The following is a 19,426-nucleotide window of genomic DNA, read 5'->3' as shown; positions in this document are numbered from 1 at the left end:
TCTGACAGCTAACCACACTCCCTGTAAACAAGGTGAGTGTTGGCTGCAAACATGTAGGATTCAGATTGCACTGACGAACGCTAGTGAGGAAGCTATGAAGCAAAAGCAGAAGAGAAACGTAGCTAGCAGCGCATCTCATTTGCTGGTTCAGTTACATATGCACATCAGGTAGTTTCACAAACAAATAACTAATTAGATGTATTTGCATGTGCAATTGCAGTCATTTCACAACCAAATTAGACACGCAATTGCACAATTATCCTGACATAAAAATGTGGCTTATAATGTGAAAAGAGACTGAGTTAATAGCATGCATGACCAGACAGAGGGCTCTAGTGAGGCAAGAGAAAAAAATTTTGGTGCCCATCAACTGAAACATTTCATTTTGATTTCAACATCTTTTTTTTTTCTTCAAGTCTAATTAGCTTAGATTTCAAAACAAAAACATGTTTCAAATGGAAAACCCAGAACGTTTTGTTACAAAAAATGTCAAAACAAAACTTTTTGGCAACTCCAAACCTCTTTTCTAACTTTTTTGAGTTGGGAGATTCACTGACCTTGTTTCATAAACACTTTTGTTTTTCAAAAATCAGCAGTTTTCAACCCAAAAAGTTTAATGGAAAAATACCAGACCAGCTCAATTCTGGGGATTGCAATTCAAGGAACTCTGGGAACTGTAGGCACAGTAAGGCATTCTGCGAAGGTTCCCGGGGCTGGGGGGAAAATATAAGCTGCAGAGAACAGGGCATATTGTTGGCTCTCCCCAGGATAAGGGTCTAAGTGGGGTTTAGGAAGAGCCTGGGAAGAGACCTAGAGATACAACTGAAGGACTGGGAAATGTACCCGAGGAAGGAGTGATGTTTGGGGCTAGAATAACCAGCAACTGGGAGGAGACATGGAGAGGGCAGCAGCTGCTTATGTGTCTCCACCAAATTGCTGTGGAAGAAGCCCAGTGACAAGACTGTCAATGGCCCAAAAAGGAGGTGAATCCACGCACCAAGAGGTAAAGGCTTTGGACTGATGTTAGATTTCTGTTTACCTTGGAAGGGGAGGAGTTTACTTTGGTTTGATGAAGAGCTAAATTAACCTCAGAGAAGGGGAAACAAAGCAGTAGCCATGTTGGACAAGCGAAGAAGGTAAACCACAGCTACAAGCCTTCAGCTGAGCAAAACTTAGCCAGGCTTGCTTTAATGGAATGAGCAGGCATATCACCTGGCAACCTGGCTAAGAGATAGGAGATAAATTATGGGAGTGGGAAGGGGAGAATCTGATATACTGCTCGCTGCTGGTAGAGGTGGTGAATTCATACATAAAATGTTGAAGATGAATGAGAAATGGATCTTGTATCGTAATTTGAAGACATTTATAACTAGTTGTGTGTAAAAGCAGAATGTTAAAAAATCCATCTGAGATGCTACTTCCGTAACTATTATTTTTGTTACTATTATAACAAGGAAAAAAGAGAATTTATGGAGGAACCTCATTAATACCAATGTAAGGCATTTTGAGATTAACAGCATAGAGCAATGGGTAGCTGAAAGAAAAAAGCTGCTGTATAAATTCTAGAGGCATGCATAATAGGATTACTGAATTGGAGCTGCAGGTTTTCAAGGATAAATCTGATATTACTGCAACAGCAGAAACATGGTTGAAACAGGGAAATACATGGAAATTTAGCACACCAGAATGGAGAGATTTATACTCCTAATAAAGCAAAAGGGAAGGAGAGCATAAGAGAAGGATAAATATTACAATATGCAGAGAAGCTTTTTACAGGCAGGGGGATGTGGGTACTCTAGGCCTGCAGGGCAGTAAAAAAAAAGATAAAATCAAGTCATGCTCCAGGAAAGTCTATGAGAAGATCAGAGGTTTATATTTTTTCCCATGGGACACTAATTGTTCTGATATTGATCACGGTATGAATTTATGAAAACTAAATAAAAAAGTCCTTTCTTTTTTAAGAGGCAGGAAGACTCATAGATACATATATATTAAGGTCAGAAGGGACCATTATGATCATCTAGTCTGACCTCCTGCACAATGCAGGGCACAGAATCTCACCCACCCACTCCTGCAATAAACCATTCACCTATGTCTGAGCTATGGAAGTCCTCAAATCACGGTTTAAAGACTTCAAGGTGCAGAGAATCCTCCAGCAAGTGACCCGTGCCCCATGCTACAGAGGAAGGCGAAAAACCCTCAGGGCCTCTTCCAATCTGCCCTGGAGGAAAATTCCTTCCCGACCCCAAATATGGCAAATCAACTGAACCCTGAGCATGAGGGCAAGATTCACCAGCCAGATATCCAGGAAAGAATTCTCTGTAGTAACTCAGATCCCACCCCAGCTAACATCCCATAACAGGCCATTGGGTCTATTTACCATGAATAATTAAAGATCAATTAATTGCCAAAATCATGTTATCCCATCATACCATCTCCTCCATAAACTTATAGAGTTTAATCTTGAAGCCAGATAGGTCTTTTGCCCCCACTGCTTCCCTTGGAAGGCTATTCCAGAACTTCACTCCTCTGATGGTTAGAAACCTTCGTTTAATTTCAAGTCTGAACTTCCCAATGACCAGTTTATATCCATTTGTTCTTGTGTCCACATTGGTACTGAGCTTAAATAATTCCTCTCCCTCTCTAGTATTTATCCCTCTAATATATTTATAGAGAGCAATCGTATCTCCCCTCAACCTTCTTTCGGTTAGGCTAAACAAGCCAAGCTCCTTGAGTCTCCTTTCATAAGACAGGTTTTCCTTCTCTGTTCCAGTTTGAATAATTCCTTCTTAAACATGGGAGATCAGAACTGCACACAGTATTCCAGATGAGGTCTCACCAGTGCCTTGTATAATGGTACTAACACCTCCTTATCTCTACTGGCAATACCTTGCCTGATGCATCCCAAGACCCGCATTAGCCTTTTTCCCAGCCATATCATATTGGTGGCTCATAGTCAACCTGTGGTCAACCTCCTCCGTTACTTCTAATTGATGTGTCCCCAGCTTATAACTAAAATTCTTGTTATTAATCCCTAAATGCATGACCTTACACTTCTCACTATTATATTTCATCCTATTACTATTACTCCAGTTTACAAGATCATCCGATCCTCCTGTATGATATCCCGGTCCTTCTCTAAATTGGCAATACATCTCAGCTTTGTGTCAACCGCAAACTTTATTAGCACACTCCCACTTTTTGTGCCGAGGTCAGTAATAAAAAGATTAAATAAGATTGGTCCCAAAACCAATCCCTGAGGAACTCCACTGGTAACCTCCCTCCAGTCTGACAGTTTACCTTTCAGTATGACCCACTGTAGTCTCCCTTTTAACCAATTCCTTATACACCTTTCAATTTTCATATTGATCCCCATCTTTTCTAATTTAACTAATAATTCCCCATATAGGACTGTTTCTTATAGAGTTGTTTGAAAGGTCTAGATAGTCAGAGAATTTTCAGGTCGTAATCTCTAGTAAAACAAACCATGTATGCTACTTAAACTTTAGCTGGTTTGTTTTGTAAATTTATTTATTTAGTCAAGCTCAGACCAAATGCAGCCTCTGGTTTCCAGGGAAGTCCTAGTATCTAGACGGTTTTATGGGTTGGCAGACTGAGACCCCAAGAGAATGAATATTGGGCAGAGGTCACGGAGTGAGAGAATGGATCAGCTGAGATTTAATCCCCAGGACCTCAACACCAGGGAACTGCCAGACTCGAAGGATGCCAATATCTGATACACTCATGAGGTTCAAGTCCTGGAAAAGCAACATTCCCATCTGATTATTGGAAGGCTGCTTTTAGAGAACTGCAAGTGAAACCAACCTTTAGTCCCTTTAGAAAAAGAAAGGGCTATTTAAGAAAGACCACAACTCGGTTGCATCCAGGTTAAATTCAAACAGAAGCAAGGGCAACAGAGGACAACGTGGTTAAGTAGGGATGTAGTGGGCGGTCCTCTGTATAAGTAGAAGGCTTTTAAAAAATATAGACAAACTGGTAAGGAAGATTGGGAGATCCATAAAAATAAGCTGATGTAAGCTACAAGGATAATCAGAGGAGCAGAAGGAAACATTGACTAAAATTACAGTGAATATTTCAGCTAACAGTAAAAGATTCTGCAAGTATAGTCACAACAGTCAGAAGAAATTGATCCAGTAAAGGAACCAGTAGGAATTAGAGGCAAGAGATCAAGGAAAAATAGAAGACTTTGTTATACAGGTTTGTTTGTGGGATGGAGAGTAGTCTAAGGCTCCGACTCTGCAAATACTTATGAACAGGCTTAACTTTATGCACGTGAATAGTCCCTTTGAACACAACTGGACTAAACTGAGCTCAGTGGAACTACTCATACATATAAAGTTAAATACCTGCGTAGTTCTTTGTAGGACCGGGGCCCAATGCTGCAATTGTATTACAGTATCGTGGGGAGGAGTGTAATGTGCATGGAAGAGTGGAAATGGAGAGTATTTATAATATACATCTCTATAGCTCCCATTATTAGAGGACGTGGTTGCTGGGAGGAGGGGCAGACAGCCCTTCTTGAGGCAAACAAAGTGTTAAGAAAAGGTAGTACACATTTCTCAAGTCTTAAAGAAAATGCCATCAATAATTAGTGAGACAAAAACTGCTGTTTTGAAAAGTTCTCTGATATCAGCTCCGATATTTGAAGGCTCTGAGGGGACAGGATATTAGCAAATCTAATAATATTATTCCTATTTTATTTAGGTACTAATATTGCTCAGCATTGTAAAAGACAAAGTAGACATTCCTTGCCCTGAGGAGGTTACAGCATAAAAGCCAATCAAAGATTCAACACGATGTATGGAGAAACCCAGAGGAGATGTTAATTTAATATGTTTATTTTTAGTTCATTCATGCAGTCTCTCTCTCTCTCTTTTTTAAATTTAGTAAAGATCCCACTTCTTCCCTCATATACCTACCTCTTCCTTTAATGGTGTTGGGAGCAGGGCAAAACTGGGCCCAACATGTCTATCATATATATTGCAGAAAGTTATTCTAGATTTGTTAGGTTAGGTGTTGTGGAGAAAATATTAAAATAGAAACAATGAGGAGAGATTTAGTTAGGGAACCTGCCTTGAAAAACTTAATCCGATTAGAACTTGTTCCTTATCATCTAACTGAGAGATGGGGCAAAGCTGACAAAGGCAAAGCATGCAGAGGCTAGAAGGAGGGTTAATGGCTTGTTGACAAAGTCCGGCATTGGCTTATACAAAGGCTCATGGTGCAGAAAGTACAATAGTTTGTTGAATTATTTTAAAAATTGCTTGAGCAGGAAACTGCAACCCGTTTATGTATATGACATTTAATTGGAAAGAATCTTCTACTGAGGAGCCACAAATCCAGAGACTGGAAAGAGTAACTAGCACAGATGAGAATTCTACTGACTAAGACGGAGATTTTGGGTAGAGAGGAGAGAACTAGAAAGAGGTTGTCTAAGTATTTCAGTCTAGCCCAACTGTAAAATGGGAAGGGAAGAGGGATGAGACAGGAAATGCTGGTTTGTACCAGTTGAAGGACACTTTGTTGATAACTACTGGAATAGATTACTATGGTCCCCTTTCCATGGGAAAGGTTTGAATGTCCTGGAGAGGGCACGATGCTGACAAAAGCAGAAATAGTCTCATTTTAAGAGGAAATGTGAAAGAGGGTGATGCTGGCAGAAGAATTACTTGAAGGTCACCTACTCTATTAGAAGGACTTACATGTATGCAATAGCTGGATGAGGTGAGGCAGTGAGTCCAGATTCAGAGAATGCAGTCTTAAAGTGATGATAACTGGGCACAACTGTTTGATTCTGATAATGGGTCAGACCCCCAAATCCTTACTCAGTCCTTTCCATGGTCAGCTGCCCAGTGACTTCAGTCAGACCTTGGCCTGTGTCAGGATTGGGCCCAATAAATACAATAGATGGATGAGCTCTCAAGGAAGGTTATCAAAGCAAAGAGTACACTGTCTACAAACCCAAGAGCAGCGAGTGGAGAAGTATCCACAAGCAAAGAGGCAAAGGTTTCACTAGACCTAGTGGCCTTTTTCTGCCTAATCTAATCATCTCTCTTTTCCTTGCTACAGTTAAAGTGACTAGAATCTGTATTTGTCTTCAAATATTCCAGCAGTTCCCAGGCAAATTACATCATCACATCAATTGTAATAGTGAAACATCAGGGGGGTAGTTTAACATGGGAAAGGCAATAATGCATTTGCAATTCACTCTAGATTAGTCCAAAGTCTGCCATGCTGAATGCACTTACTCTGAGAAAATTCTCAGAAGATAAACCTAGAGCGTATTTCACTTATAAATCCCAACAGACACTTATTTGGCAAGAGTGACTCCCTGCTCATATACAATAAATCGTGAGCTTCAACAGTCCCTAGTGGATTTTGACTCAGTGCCATAGATAGCTAAGCACGAGGCCTCTGGTTCAGGATTCCATAGCTGTGCCAAAGGATGCCTATGCATTATTAACATCTTCAGCACAGTGTTATCTGTGCCATTTGAAATAAAAAAGACCTTCTGGGTCCCCGCCTGTCATTAAAAAAGCGATAACCAATTCATCAAAGCAACCCCACACTTTTCCTTTTCCCTGCCAGAATAAATCACTTATCCCACACACACTCTCTTCAAACTATCTTCTCAGAACTTTAAAGACACTTTTGTTTATACCTGCAATGCTGCAATAGAAACAAACCCATTTTTCAAAATCAGAAAACAAAACAAAACATAATACACTTGCTACAGGGACAAAGTTCCAGTTTGCATGTAGAAATGTACATCAAGCAGAAAAATATACATTTCCAGAAAAATAGCTCTGCTTTCATTTTGCTATGCAGCAGTATTGCAGGAGTACTGGTCCCAGAAATGTCAAGCGTTCAATCCTTTAACGTTCAGTCTCCAATCCTTAATACTGCATTTCCACCTCTTTTAACCTTTATTTTTATCTCCCCAGTTACAAAATAGCCATGTTTGTTTGCAGATGTTTCATCGTTAATGAAAATGTGCAGTTGCAAGGATATTCTCTAATGCGGAGCAGCTAATTAGCCATCAACTATGACACTAATTTCTCAAAACTATGATGTTCTTTTCAAAGTGTACTAAAATAGAACTGCTGGATCCAAGTGTAACAACTTCAAACCAAGCAGCATGTCAATCATTTATTAACAGCCAAGGAATTTCAATCGCATTGTATAAAGGGGAAAATTAAAATCTGCCAGAAGCAGGTAAGAAACAGATCTAAAACACTGTCCTCAGTAAAGCTGAAGACTAAAAGTGCATGGTACTTCCTTGGGGTGTTTGCATTTTACCCTGAAAAGTTAAGATAAGCCTTGAAAGGCAGCATTTATTAGTACAGCCATCCTTGCTTACCACTAGCTAGTTAGAAATTATTCTGAGTAGCCCTATACTGAGTGATACACACCATTATATTTTTACTAGTTAAATTCAAGCTAGTAAAACTCATAGAAAACTTTATACAGATCATTACAGTTTTGGACCAAGATTGGACATCTACTATGACAGTGCATCAAAACAAGACCTAGGACAAGCAGTAAATAAACCTTAACTGCTTCTCAGAGAACTTGAAAAACCTAGGTAAAACAGCCCATGCTTTAGATAAACTAATGAGGTTACACTTCTCACTGTAATTGTGCATCTGTTCCAACTGGCCTCTGAGGGCTGGATGGCTTCTGATGTTTATTTCCCTTTCCTCAACTCTTTCATCTACCCATAGATAATAATAACAAATAGAAAATCTTTCCCTGTTTTGCATGAGGCCCTCCCAGGCTCCCAGCCCTCCTCCCCCAATAAAAACCTTATCCAGGAAAGTAGAAGAGCCATAGATTCCATGAAGTCCACTAGGGACTTGGCTATTGTTAATCAGTGTTACATTGAAGGCGCTCAAACCCTGGGCACCAGTACAAATCTTTAAAGGCACATACATCAAACAAACGTCCCCGTTGGGGGGGGATATGACAGCTTATGACAGTTGGCTGCCAGGGACCCATTTCAGCCCCCACAGGCAATACTTATGGATGGCAAACATTGAGCAGTAATTTGAGAACTTACCTTGGCAGCTACTGAAGAGTTGGGCTTCTCTAGAAGATCCCAGAGTTTTTTCCTCTTGTCCGCGCAGCAGGTGTTATCAAATTCCTCCCCTTCCCTTTCCCTCAGCGTCTCGGCTTCCCTCTTCAGCTCCTCGTTCATCTGCTCTTTTTTCTGGTGGTACCTGGCCTGGCAGCAGGACTCCAGGTAGATCTCGTCGATCCCCCAGTAGTCTAGTTCTTGGCTGAAGGACAAGGCGCACATCTCCTCCATCATGTGCAGCTTGCCCGTGCGGTAGAAGTTCAAGATGGAAGTGAATGCCCCCGGGTGCCGGTCAAAGAAATACTCGTTCTCCTCCAGGTTATAGTCATCACAGATCTCCATGAGGGACTCGTGCGTGTTGCAGTCCCTCAGCTTGCCCAGCCTGGTCCGGGGCAGCCTGTCCAGGGTTCGCCAGAGAACTTCGTGCGCCAGGCCCCCCACGTTGAGTTTGACCCTCCGGGAGCAGGTCTTGCTCCTAACGATCTCCATGGGGTCTGGAGGCAAAGAGGTAGAAGACCGAGATCCATGCTTGTTCATGCCCGCGGGCATCGCTGCCTCTGGAAGGCTCCGCGGGGCCGGGCACTCACGCTTCAGAGCCGGCGGGCTTCACCTGTTCTCCTTCCCCTCCATGCCGAAGAGCTGCAAGAGAGAAGCCAAAGCCGCACGGGTCATTCCCCCTGCCCGCCGGCTGCGGGCGTCAATCAGAGCGGCCGACAGCTCGGTTCATCGGCTCCAGCGCGGCGCCCGGCTGTGGGAACGCGCTGGCCGCTGTTCGGCCCCGTGGTGCTGAAACCGGCCCGCGCCGGAGAGGGGGAAGAGCCGCTGTGCCCCCGGGGGAGCCGGCCGCAGGGGCAGGGGGCGCCAGGCGCTGGGCACGCCCCGGGGCGGGGAGGGGGCCGAGACTCGCGGGGTAACACGCGCCTTTTCCAGGGCTACAGCCAGCCTGGGAGAGGGGGCCGCAGGCGAAGGGAAGGCGCTGGACGCGGCTCTGCCTTGGTTTGTGGCGGGCTGCGAGGAGTAAGAAACACAGAGCGGGGCAATCCCCCCCCCCCCCCCAGCGGCTTTAGCCGGACTTGCGGAAGCCAGGAGCATTATTCGAGGCTCCAGGGGGCCATGGCAGAGTGCTGGCCACACAGACACTAAGCCCTGGGGGGACACGCACAGTTCCCCCGCACCGTGCGCACAGCACACGCTCCTGTGGGGACAGGCCCCCAGGCTAGCCACGCAAGAAGCGAGGGATGTTTACTCAGCTCTAAAGTCATTACAGGAGCTAGGCTTTCGCTTGGCTTTCGATTGCCTCTCCCCCTTCCCCCGAGCCTCCAGTTTTCTTTGGTTAAACCCAGGTTAAGGAACCGTGAACTTCCAAAAAAAGAAAGTGGAGCGGGTGCTGAGAGCGCGTCCAAACCAGGAGACAGGGCTTCTTGCCACGAAGGGTGGGCGCCCTCCTCCCACGCCCCCCAAGATGCAGGGACGGGATTATGCACGTAGGGTCAGGGGGAACACTGTTCCCAGCTACGGGCTGCCTGCCTGCCTGCCTGCCTCCTTCTCTCGCTCAGCCCCAGATGCTTTTTATAACTCTCCCCTTGTGAATCTCCCGGAGGAGATTGGATTGGGGGGGGGGGGGGGGCGGGAAGAGATGGATTGATTGCCAGTCACTTTAAACAACGCATTTCACATTTGGGAGACTCTCCCCCCATTTCCCTCCCTTCCATCCCACATAAATCAACGGAGGGTCAGTAAATAATAATAAACCCAGCACATGCTTATTACGAAAGCAGGCTGCCTTGCAACATCCCCTGGCACTGTTGCTTACACAAGACGGCATTAAAATAAACCCAGTGAAGATGGGAAGCAGCTCACACGGTCCTCCATGCCCAGCCTTCCAGCCCTATACGGATTTCAAGGGCGCGCTCTTTCGCCTCTCGTAGCCAGTGCAGGGATCCTGGCAATCAGTGGCCATGTCTTTAAACAACAGCCGGATCTGCTCCTTGACCGTGACCCTGGCTAGAACCATAAACTCCGGCAAACGCTCCTAAACCGGCTTTCCCCTTTTTCCCAGGCGAGCTGGGCTACCTACCTTCTTCGCCAAGCATCAAAGCCGGGCAGTCGGCAGAGAACAGGGAACCCAACGTGTGGCTACATCCTGCATCAGCCAGAAAGCGAGCAACGAGCTGAGGCCGTTTGCATTGGCTCCCTGGAAGCCTTAGGCAGACAGGTCACAGTAATATTCCAGTATGTCCAAGAACCCCGGCTTGGGAGGAGGGAAGCAAGGCAAATGGGTCCACACAGCCGCCTGAAAGCTGCTGATTATTCCCAGGATCCTTTTGCAAGCAGCTTCCCAAGGCCTGCACTTGGATGAGGCTCGCTCCCTCCGCCCCCGTCTACATTCCAAAATGGAGCCACCTTTTCTCGTTCTAAAGACACACAGGAAAGCGCCTCTCTTTCCTTGTGCTGTCTCTTAATGGAGATCAACAAGTCTGGTCTGAACCTCTAGCTTTTCCCTGCAATTCTGACCCAGCGTTGTTTAGAGTGAATGGGAAGTTGGAGGTTGAGGAGAGGAGGGCAGCGCCACCATGAGCTGGGATGCAGCATTGCAGGAGAAGTTAACACTTGCCGGGCCTGGCTGCTGCCAGCCTGGGGATGATTTAGAAGGGAGGAGCCTGGAAGAACTTTTATTATTAGAGTTTATGAAGAGTGTGGGTGAGAGAGGTTCCTGAGCATTTCTCCTTAAGAGAAGCTGCACCTCAGGTCTTTTATTCACATACACCCCCCCCATAACACACACACAAAATCCCTCTGTTCCCAGACAAAATGACACCGCAAAAAGCCAACCAGGATTTGTCTCAGACTAGTAACTGTTAGGAGCCGAAAGCAAAGTTATATTGATAAACGTAGCATGGCCTTTTCCTGTGGCTGTGCCTTGTTGAGCTAGGATCTACTGGGAGTTGAGCTGTTAGGTATGCACCAGGTGGGGTTTTCTCCCTGTCTATCATCTAGCCCTTAGCACATTACACTGTTGCAGTTACTCTGACTTCAGCAGGAGTTTGGTCTGAGTGAAGACTGCCCGATTTCCTCCCTGATCCCTATAGCCTAGCCTTTATTCTACTAGATCTTAATGATGCATGCATAAATTGATACTGAAACATGGAATGGGGGGTGCAGGGGAGGAAGCAGATCTCTGATGTTGGTCCGGTTTATGCACTGCACTAGATAAAGTAAGAAGGAAAATTTCTTGACCCTGGGGACAATACTGAAGAAATAACTCTGATGCATGTGGCACTACCCAGCAGGCCCACAACCTATTCTCTGTATCCCCCCCCCCCCTTCACCTGCTATTTGCTTCCTTCCTCACTCCCAGCCTGTAGAATGTCAATTTAGACTGTGAACTATTCAGTCTGTAAAGCACTTGCGTTGGGTGCTACATGAATAATAATTAAGAGATTAATCCTCCTGCTAATAGTGTTCTCCACTTATTACTATGCTTCTCTCACCATCCAGTCTCTCACCCTGGTACTATCATCTAATTAATACCTATATGTTAACCTATTGTCCTTATCAAGACAGTGCTATACACACTCGGGGCTTGTAGGGTCAGGACTTTTTATCTCTAAAGGAACTCTTACACAGAACTTTTCATTAGTACAGCTCAAAGCACGTTACAAAGGAAGAAAGCATCATTATCTAAATTTTATAGATGGGGAAACTGTGGAAAAGAGCAGTGAAGTGACTTGCCCAAGATCACCCTGCAGCCACTGGCAGAGCTGGGGATAAAACCCCTCCTGAGTCCCAGTCCAGTGCTCTATTCACTAGGCCACACTGCCTCAAAAAAAGGCTATTACTGTCATTAAAGCACATGATCTTCAGTCAGAAGATTTGGGTTCTATTCTTGCTTCTACCACAGGCTGTGGGAGAGTCCTGGGGCAAGTCATTTCAACTCTAGGGCTCAGTTTACCCATCTGTAAAATGGGGATAATAATAATAAGCTGCCGTGCACGGGTCAGGCTAAATTATTAAAGTTTGTAAAGTGCTTTGAAATCTTCAGTTAGAAGATACTATGAGAACAGGTTATTTGCTTGTGGTACCATCTGTGATGTCCGAGGCACATTATCTTACATTATAATAAAGTCAGGCCTCTGTCTGTATAAGATGAAGCATCTCTGAAGGATTGTAAACATTAAATGGTACAAATTCAAATCGAATGAAGAGCTCCTTTTTCTAACTAAACAGGCCCCACTCTCTCAAATGGTAGCCCAATGCTAAAGTGGTGTGGTCATCTGCTCCAAATGCCTATCAATTTCCCTGTGAGATTCATTTTAAACTTTGACCCAATGAAAGTAGGATGTAAAAGCCCTCCCTTGGAAGACCTAAAATCATGATGGCTGGACAGCATCAACAGATACTGGTCTCTCATGGGCATCCTATCCTGAAATGTACCAAATTTGGCTTAGAACAGAATATCATGGAGGTGCATAACACATTCGGTGACCTCTATCCTGTCCAAGCAACAGCGTGAGAACTAACCTCTGCCTGTTTACAGGGGAACAGGAAAACGACAAGTAATACAGAAGACAATAAATCAGATTCAATCCAGATAAATCTTGAGAAGAGAGGCAACCCTTACTTTTATCACCAGTGCATTTATAACCTTCTACACCACTCTTATGACACTGGTAATATCATTCACATGTTACTGTAGAAACTATGGAGTACTAGCTGAACAGATCATTGTAAGGAGGGGGAAAAGGATTTACAACAAAATAGCCTATAACCAAGTTGGCAACATCACTGTTGATTGTTCACATTAGACTCCTTCCTGCCTGTTAATGCTCAAACGAACAGGCTCACACTGGAGTCAGAGTGACTTCTCATAGAAAAGCTGTAGGATCAGGCCCTAAATAAGGAAGGAGGATTGCCAAGCTGATTACACCTGAAAAGAGTCTATTCAGAGCAGGGCGGGCTCTAGGATTTTTGCCGCCCCAAGCAAAAAAACTTTTCGCCGCCCCCAGCTCCGCTCTTTCCCAACCCCTTCCCCAAATCCCCGGCCCTGCCTCCTCCCCCTGGCGTGCCGCATTCCCCACCCCCCATTGCTTCCTGCGGCTCCTCCCCACCCTAGCTCACCTCCGCTCCGCCTGCTCCCCTGAATGCTCCACTTCTCCCCTCTCCCTCTCAGGCGAGGGAGAGGCAGTGTGCTCAGGGGAGCAGGCAGAGGTGAGCTGGGGCGGCGGAAGCACATTTCTAGGGGCGGCATGGCCGGCGCCGGAATGCTGCACCTGGAAATGTGCCACCCCAAGCACCTGCTTGTTTTGCTGGTGCCTAGAGCCAGCCCTGATTCAGAGAGTATTTCTATAGCTTTGCGTCCTCCCAGAAACTGCTCACTGGGTCAGCTCAGGCAGTTTGTCAGCAAAGGGCAGCGCAGGGATGCCAGGATATAATACACACCGCATCTTCTGGCAAAGTTCTCTAGCCCAATAGCACACAGTCTCTCTGGCTCACCTCTCTCGGTTGATATTTTGTATACCCGAAACATCTCAAATCTTAATTTGTGGTTTATTCTTTCAAGGCCCATGGAGCCCACCACACACTTGAATAACGATCATTGGCAAATCCTGTTCACTGCCAAGCATTTCTAGTTATTAACCAGGAGATTCCTTAAACCTCAAATACTTCAGAGAGCATGTCTAGTATATGGTTCAAATGTATTCCCCTGGGTTTACCATTAACTGAAATTACCTATCTACCTACCCAGATTTTACCTGGTAAGTGCCAAGGAGGATAAAGCAGCCTCTTCAGCATTTAGCCAGGGCTTTCAGCTCCTTAGTGGAATATTCTGAGGCTACCTGTGGAAAATATCCTGCCACTGGTCAGGACTCCCAAATGCCATTGACTCCCATAGGGTTCCACAGCTGGTAATGTGAAAGGGCTGCCCAGCTTAAAATCATTTCCAGCGTCTCCCTGTCCATTCCTGTGGGATAGATGAAAAGGTTGATTTACACTGCTTTGCTGAACTTAACATAAACAATACAGCTGTGAGGAAACAAGGACTCCTCAATATAAGGCAGGGGTTCTCAAACTGGGCGTCGGGACCCCCCAGGGGGTTGCAAGGTTATTACATGGGGGAGGTCACGAGCTGTCAGTCTCCAAGCCAAACCCCGCTTTGCCTCCAGCATTTATAATGGTGTTAAATATATAAAAAGTGTTCTTAATTTATAAGGGGGGGAGGTCGCACACAGAGGCTTCCTACGTGAAAGGAGTCACCAGTACAAAAGTTTGAGAACTACTGATATAAGGCAACTCTACGGTCTCTCATGACAATGAATGATGGCTCTCAGACTGTGGTCTGCACAACATCTCTGGGCAGACCAGGTGGTACTGTCTGGTCACATGATACTAACATTCAAATGTATTAAAAGACATCACACACCAAACACTTCTCTAACGTTGCTGTGGTTGTCCCAGAGATGTCATGCACTTGTGAATGGGAGAGGAAGTCACTCACAGGGCACTGTCCCTCTGTTAAAATGTGTTTCTCATTATGTAAATATCGGGAATCCTTGACCTCTTAGTCATTCCTTCTGTTTCAAGGCCCTTTCAGTCAGGCCAATGAAATAGCAAGGTATAAGAGGGATTTCCAAACTTCTTATTTGGAAGCCCAGTGTGCCTGCTCTTAAATGGGGGAAAGAGTAAATAAAAAACCAGGTTTCTCCCCAGGAGTCCCCAGCGTGTGTTTCAAAATGAAAGAATTGACAGACACAGACTTTGAGAGTCAAACAATGGCTTGTGCAAGTCACAGCCCAACAACTCTAAGATACTAAAATACCAGGGTAAAGTGCTAGTGGCAGAAGGCCCACACCTCTAGAATGCTTTCCCTGCTGAGATACAATTAAAAACAAATCTGTACACTATTGGGCCCACCTCCAGAAAAAAAACATCAATGCCAACTTGATCCTCCCTTGCTCTCTACCTAGTTGACCTTTCCATCCTTACAGTTGCCTTCAATGAAAATCTAACTACCCGGGTATGGGTTTCAGTTGCAGCTGCCGCCTTGTACTGCCACCCAGCCTGGAACACAACTGATCTTGAGCCCTCAGATTTGCCTTTGAGGCTCCTCAGGGAAGTAATGAAGAACATGGGAGAGCTGAGCTGCTGCACTTGACATTTTCATTAAAGGCAAAGAGCAAGGGAGGGTCTCCACTCGGAGAAGGGAAACAAAGGGCAAGGAATGGGAGAAGGATTGAGTCATGGGGCAATTTTACTTGTCCCTGGAAGAGAATTCTGTAAGTGGAGTAGCAAGGTTAGCTGGACGTGAGAAGAGTCCAAAGTGAGTACAAGTTGTTTTGGGGCATGGAATCATGAGTAGTGAAGCTATGAAAGATAACACTTGTTGTATAAGGACTGGACATACCATTCAGGGTGCAGAGAGACAGAAAAATCCCTGAAAAGATTCAGAATCCAGTAAGTCTGGATTAGGCTTAACTGAACTTTTCAGAACCTTTTTGAGGTTTCCGCCTCCTAAGCTACCAGTATCACCGCTGGCTGTAAGGGTCCTTTCAGGCTTTAATTTTACACTGTAACTCTCAGTCCGAAGCAATCTATTAAAAATATGCTTCCAAAGAGTCCATAGCAGGCAAGATGGGAAGACTGATAGGGTAAGAAGCCAGCCAGCCAGCCTGCCTAGTGCCTGCATTCACTCTATAAAGCTGTTTATCAGACTTCTTATTGGTTCTTAACCAGGTCAGGCTCCTTTGGTCTATGAGGCTAGGCCATAAAGAAATTCCATTCTGATCTGGTTCTTAAAGAAGCTCTATTTTAAAGTCACCAGAAAGCACATTAAAAGCCATCCCACTTGACTCCAGCCTTATACATTTCTGTGGAGGAGGCCTCCCTTGCATACATTAAATAGTATTTCAGCACTTACTGAGAATGGGCACACACACATTGCTGCTTCGCTTCTTAAGAGCGATTCAGTAAGACCTAATGTTCTCAGCGTTGTTAATGAAGATGGATCTGGAGAACTAATAGCTCTTAAGTCTTAAGTGCAGAAACACTGGGGTGTTCTCTAAGGTGGTTGTACATGTAAATCTACATTGCCCACAGCCACATTTGTCTTGGGCACATCCTGAACACACTGCATTTGAGACAGCACATAAACGCATGAAGGAAAGAGAAAAAAAACCAACCTTAAATGTTTCTTCTGTGTGAGTTTAAAGCCCCCCACAATGGACCAAATGCATCCCTGGTGTAGCTGCAATGGTTTCAATGAAATTACCCAGGATATTTATTTAGTCTTATTTGTAAATATCATAGTCCTGATCCTTCTCCCTATCCATCCTCAAGGGTGCACAAGGCTGGAATGGCAGCAGCAGCTGCATGGTTTCCTCATGACAGACTCCACATCGGACATCCTCCACATGCTGTGGGGCAGCTTTGCAAGGCAGGATGCCCTGGTGACCCACAAAGAGAGGTAGAGGGGTAGCATAGGGCAAATGATGGGCGTGGGGCGACATTCTGCACTGGCCAAAACCAGAGAGTGAATCTATCCCATTGCTTGACTCTACGTCGGACAGGAAAATTTGATTCTCCCTATCTCCACTGTTAGCTCAGGCTTTGCACTGGGGAAGACCTTCCATCCTATGAGATTTGCCATCTAACCAACTTTTATCTTGAACCTCTGAATTCTCCAAAGGAATTTTATTTTTATATTGTTTAGTGACTGCAGATGCCTGGGCCAGGGTTTTTTAGGCCTATAGGGTTAAATTCTAATATTAGTCACACCGGTGTAAATCAGGAGAAAAGCCATTGGAATCAAAGAAGTTATTCCATACTTGCATACGTGTAAATGAGTGCAGTAATTGCCATATTGGATCAAAGCATTGGTCCATCAAGGCCAGTATCTTTCCTTCAACTGAGGCCTGCAAGTGCTGATCTACCATTATATACTGCTTAGAGTGTCTGTATCTCTTGGAGCTAGAATCTTCTGTGTGCCACTCTGGTACTATGACTGTATAGGCAGTCATGAGCCAGGCTGGGAATCTCTCTCCTCTTGAGGTATGTCTAACTAAACCATGCTGTTGTTACCTAACACCAGATCTGCAGCGCCTCTCTTCCCTTGCTGACACAAAGCCAGTACCTGGTATTTCAAAGGAAGACAAAATCCATCATGCCTACTCCCAGCAAAGCACCGTGCCAAATACGCATAACTATGTCCTTGGGAAAAACCATATTTCCTAACCAACTTATGCCTTGAAATATGAGACTGATTCCCTCTTATCTTAGCAAGCAAGTTTCCAAGTATTAAACCTTACCTAGAATGCTATTGAGCAACCACAGCTCCCATTAGCATCAAGATATTCAGTTGCTCCTCATCATCCATCGCAATCAGGCCCATTAAAGCTTTCCATTGTCCAGTCCTCTTTATAACCCAGCTGATGCATTTCACCCCATGGCCCTCTGTGGAAGTGAATTCCAGCCCAAACCCCAGAAAGCCCCACTGTAACCCTTTTTTCTCTGTGGCTTTTCAGTACAACCCTGCTGGTGCAAGGAGTTCCATGCAGGCTATTGTGCAGGATTAGGATCCAAATTTGTGCACAACTAGGGCAGATGTTATGAAAAGAAGGAACTGATTCTTTTCTCCCGAGGACCAACTGTGTCATCTCCATAACTGCCTGGTCTCTACTGGCTTGGGGAACGGATGTTCTGATAGTGCATCCAAACCCATGACTTGTTCTGCATGGCAGCAGCTAATCAGTGGGGCTATGCCAGGCTTTTGGTCTTTGCCATAGTCATAGGGGGAGGAGCCAGCTAGGTTTAGTGGGAAAATTAGAGCCCTCACACCCTCATTAGTTGTGGCACTTGCTGACTCATGCAGCAGGCAAAGCAAACTGATCCTCTGTCATGATCACATGGCCCCATTTAGTCAAGGGAAAGGTTATACTAATTATGAGGCATGACTCTAATAATGAAGGTTAGTGGCCTTTTGGGATCAACATGAACGTGGCCATGGCCATGGTCAGCACTAACCACACACTAATCTGATGCTACCCAGTGGTATGGAGTGGGGGGTGCAGTTAAAGGGGAAGCACATACCTTGAAACAATCCCAGCTGGTGAGGTCCTACACGCAAAAACATAAGACTAACATTCTTGTAGGATTTTCCATTGGATTAACTTGTAGAAATTCACTGGCAGGATCCTGTTTCTTTCCTGCTTGGCCTGAATAACTAACACTTCTCTTTGCACAACTTTTTTTCCTCCCCCTTAAAAAATAAATAAGAAATTGAGCTCTGATGATTCCTACAATGTTACATTCAGAATGACTGGAATATGCCTATGATTAGGTAAGAAAACATCTCCAGCTGATAGTGGAAATTCACACCTAAATTAATTGATAGCTGCTGATTTTATGCAGATCTAGCAACCTTCAGTTGAGTGCAACAGGATATAAATAGAGATGTAGTTAGAACAAGCTAAATATTATTGACCCTACTACATTTGTAGTAAGCATTGAGTATTATGTATAATTGTATCTGATTCACAGGCTGTGAGTGATCTCTCTATCTGGGTGGGAGAAAGCCCTACGAGCATTTGGAAAGCCACCTCCTGTACTAGTCCTCTAACAGGTGGTGTAAAAACCACTTCTGGTTACTGATTAGAGTCTTGCTCAGTAAGAGCAAATCATTGTAACCTGGCAGTGGGGAATAAACTCTCCAGTATCAGGTGACAGAGATTATGGCTCACTTGAAAGTTCTAGGACAGGGTCTTTTTTGGAAAGGCTTAGGCAGCAAAGCCTACCAAAGGCATAGCTAGTAGTCAGGTTAGTAAAGAGCTGATTTACCCACATATATTCCATATTATGTGGCAACATATTTGTTGATTTAAAGGATCTTAGATGCGGTTGTTGCTGTACTGTAAAACTTAGATACTCAGAGCTTCTTTGTGGCAGCAGGAAATCAAACTTAAGTTCTCCCCCCACAGAAGGACAGGATCTTAGCCTTGAACTAAAGAAGAATCTCTATTAGTGGTTAACAGTGTAGGATCTATGACACACAGAAGCACAGTTCTGGTTCCATCCTGCAGAGGGCAGACATGCCTGGGCACACCAGCCACAATAGATAGAATACAGTATAATACAGAGAACCCTCAGGTCCCACTGACATCAAGCAGAGTTGAGGGCACTCGCGTCCAGAGCCTTGCCATTCAGTTGCTGATTTCAATGGGAGTTATGTGCTTAAATACCTTTGAGGAGCTGGGACTCAGATTTTACTAAGATTAGGTCTGAGGTGCCCGGTCTATTGCCATTCACCTGTCTTCCCCCTGGAAATAAAGACATAGT

General features: G+C 44.7%; 1 protein-coding gene across 1 annotated transcript in view; it reads right to left on the bottom strand.

Annotated features, from left to right (window-relative positions):
- Positions 1 to 10,551, bottom strand: part of KCNB1 (potassium voltage-gated channel subfamily B member 1) — a 193,288-nt gene extending 182,737 nt beyond the window's left edge. The window contains exons 1-2 of the mRNA XM_073309469.1: positions 10,176 to 10,551; positions 8,081 to 8,737 (exon numbers count right to left, since the gene is read on the bottom strand). Coding sequence (XP_073165570.1) covers positions 8,081 to 8,647 — 567 coding nt within the window. The 5' untranslated portion in view covers positions 8,648 to 8,737; positions 10,176 to 10,551. The remainder of the gene's footprint in view (positions 1 to 8,080; positions 8,738 to 10,175) is intronic.
- Between the last annotated feature and the right edge of the window lie 8,875 nt (positions 10,552 to 19,426).

The sequence above is a fragment of the Lepidochelys kempii genome, chromosome 13 (genome assembly GCF_965140265.1).
Source record: "Lepidochelys kempii isolate rLepKem1 chromosome 13, rLepKem1.hap2, whole genome shotgun sequence".
NCBI classification, from domain to species: Eukaryota; Metazoa; Chordata; order Testudines; family Cheloniidae; genus Lepidochelys; species Lepidochelys kempii.
The sequence above is the reverse complement of the archived record's forward strand: the minus strand, read 5'-3'. Positions and strand labels throughout refer to the sequence as shown.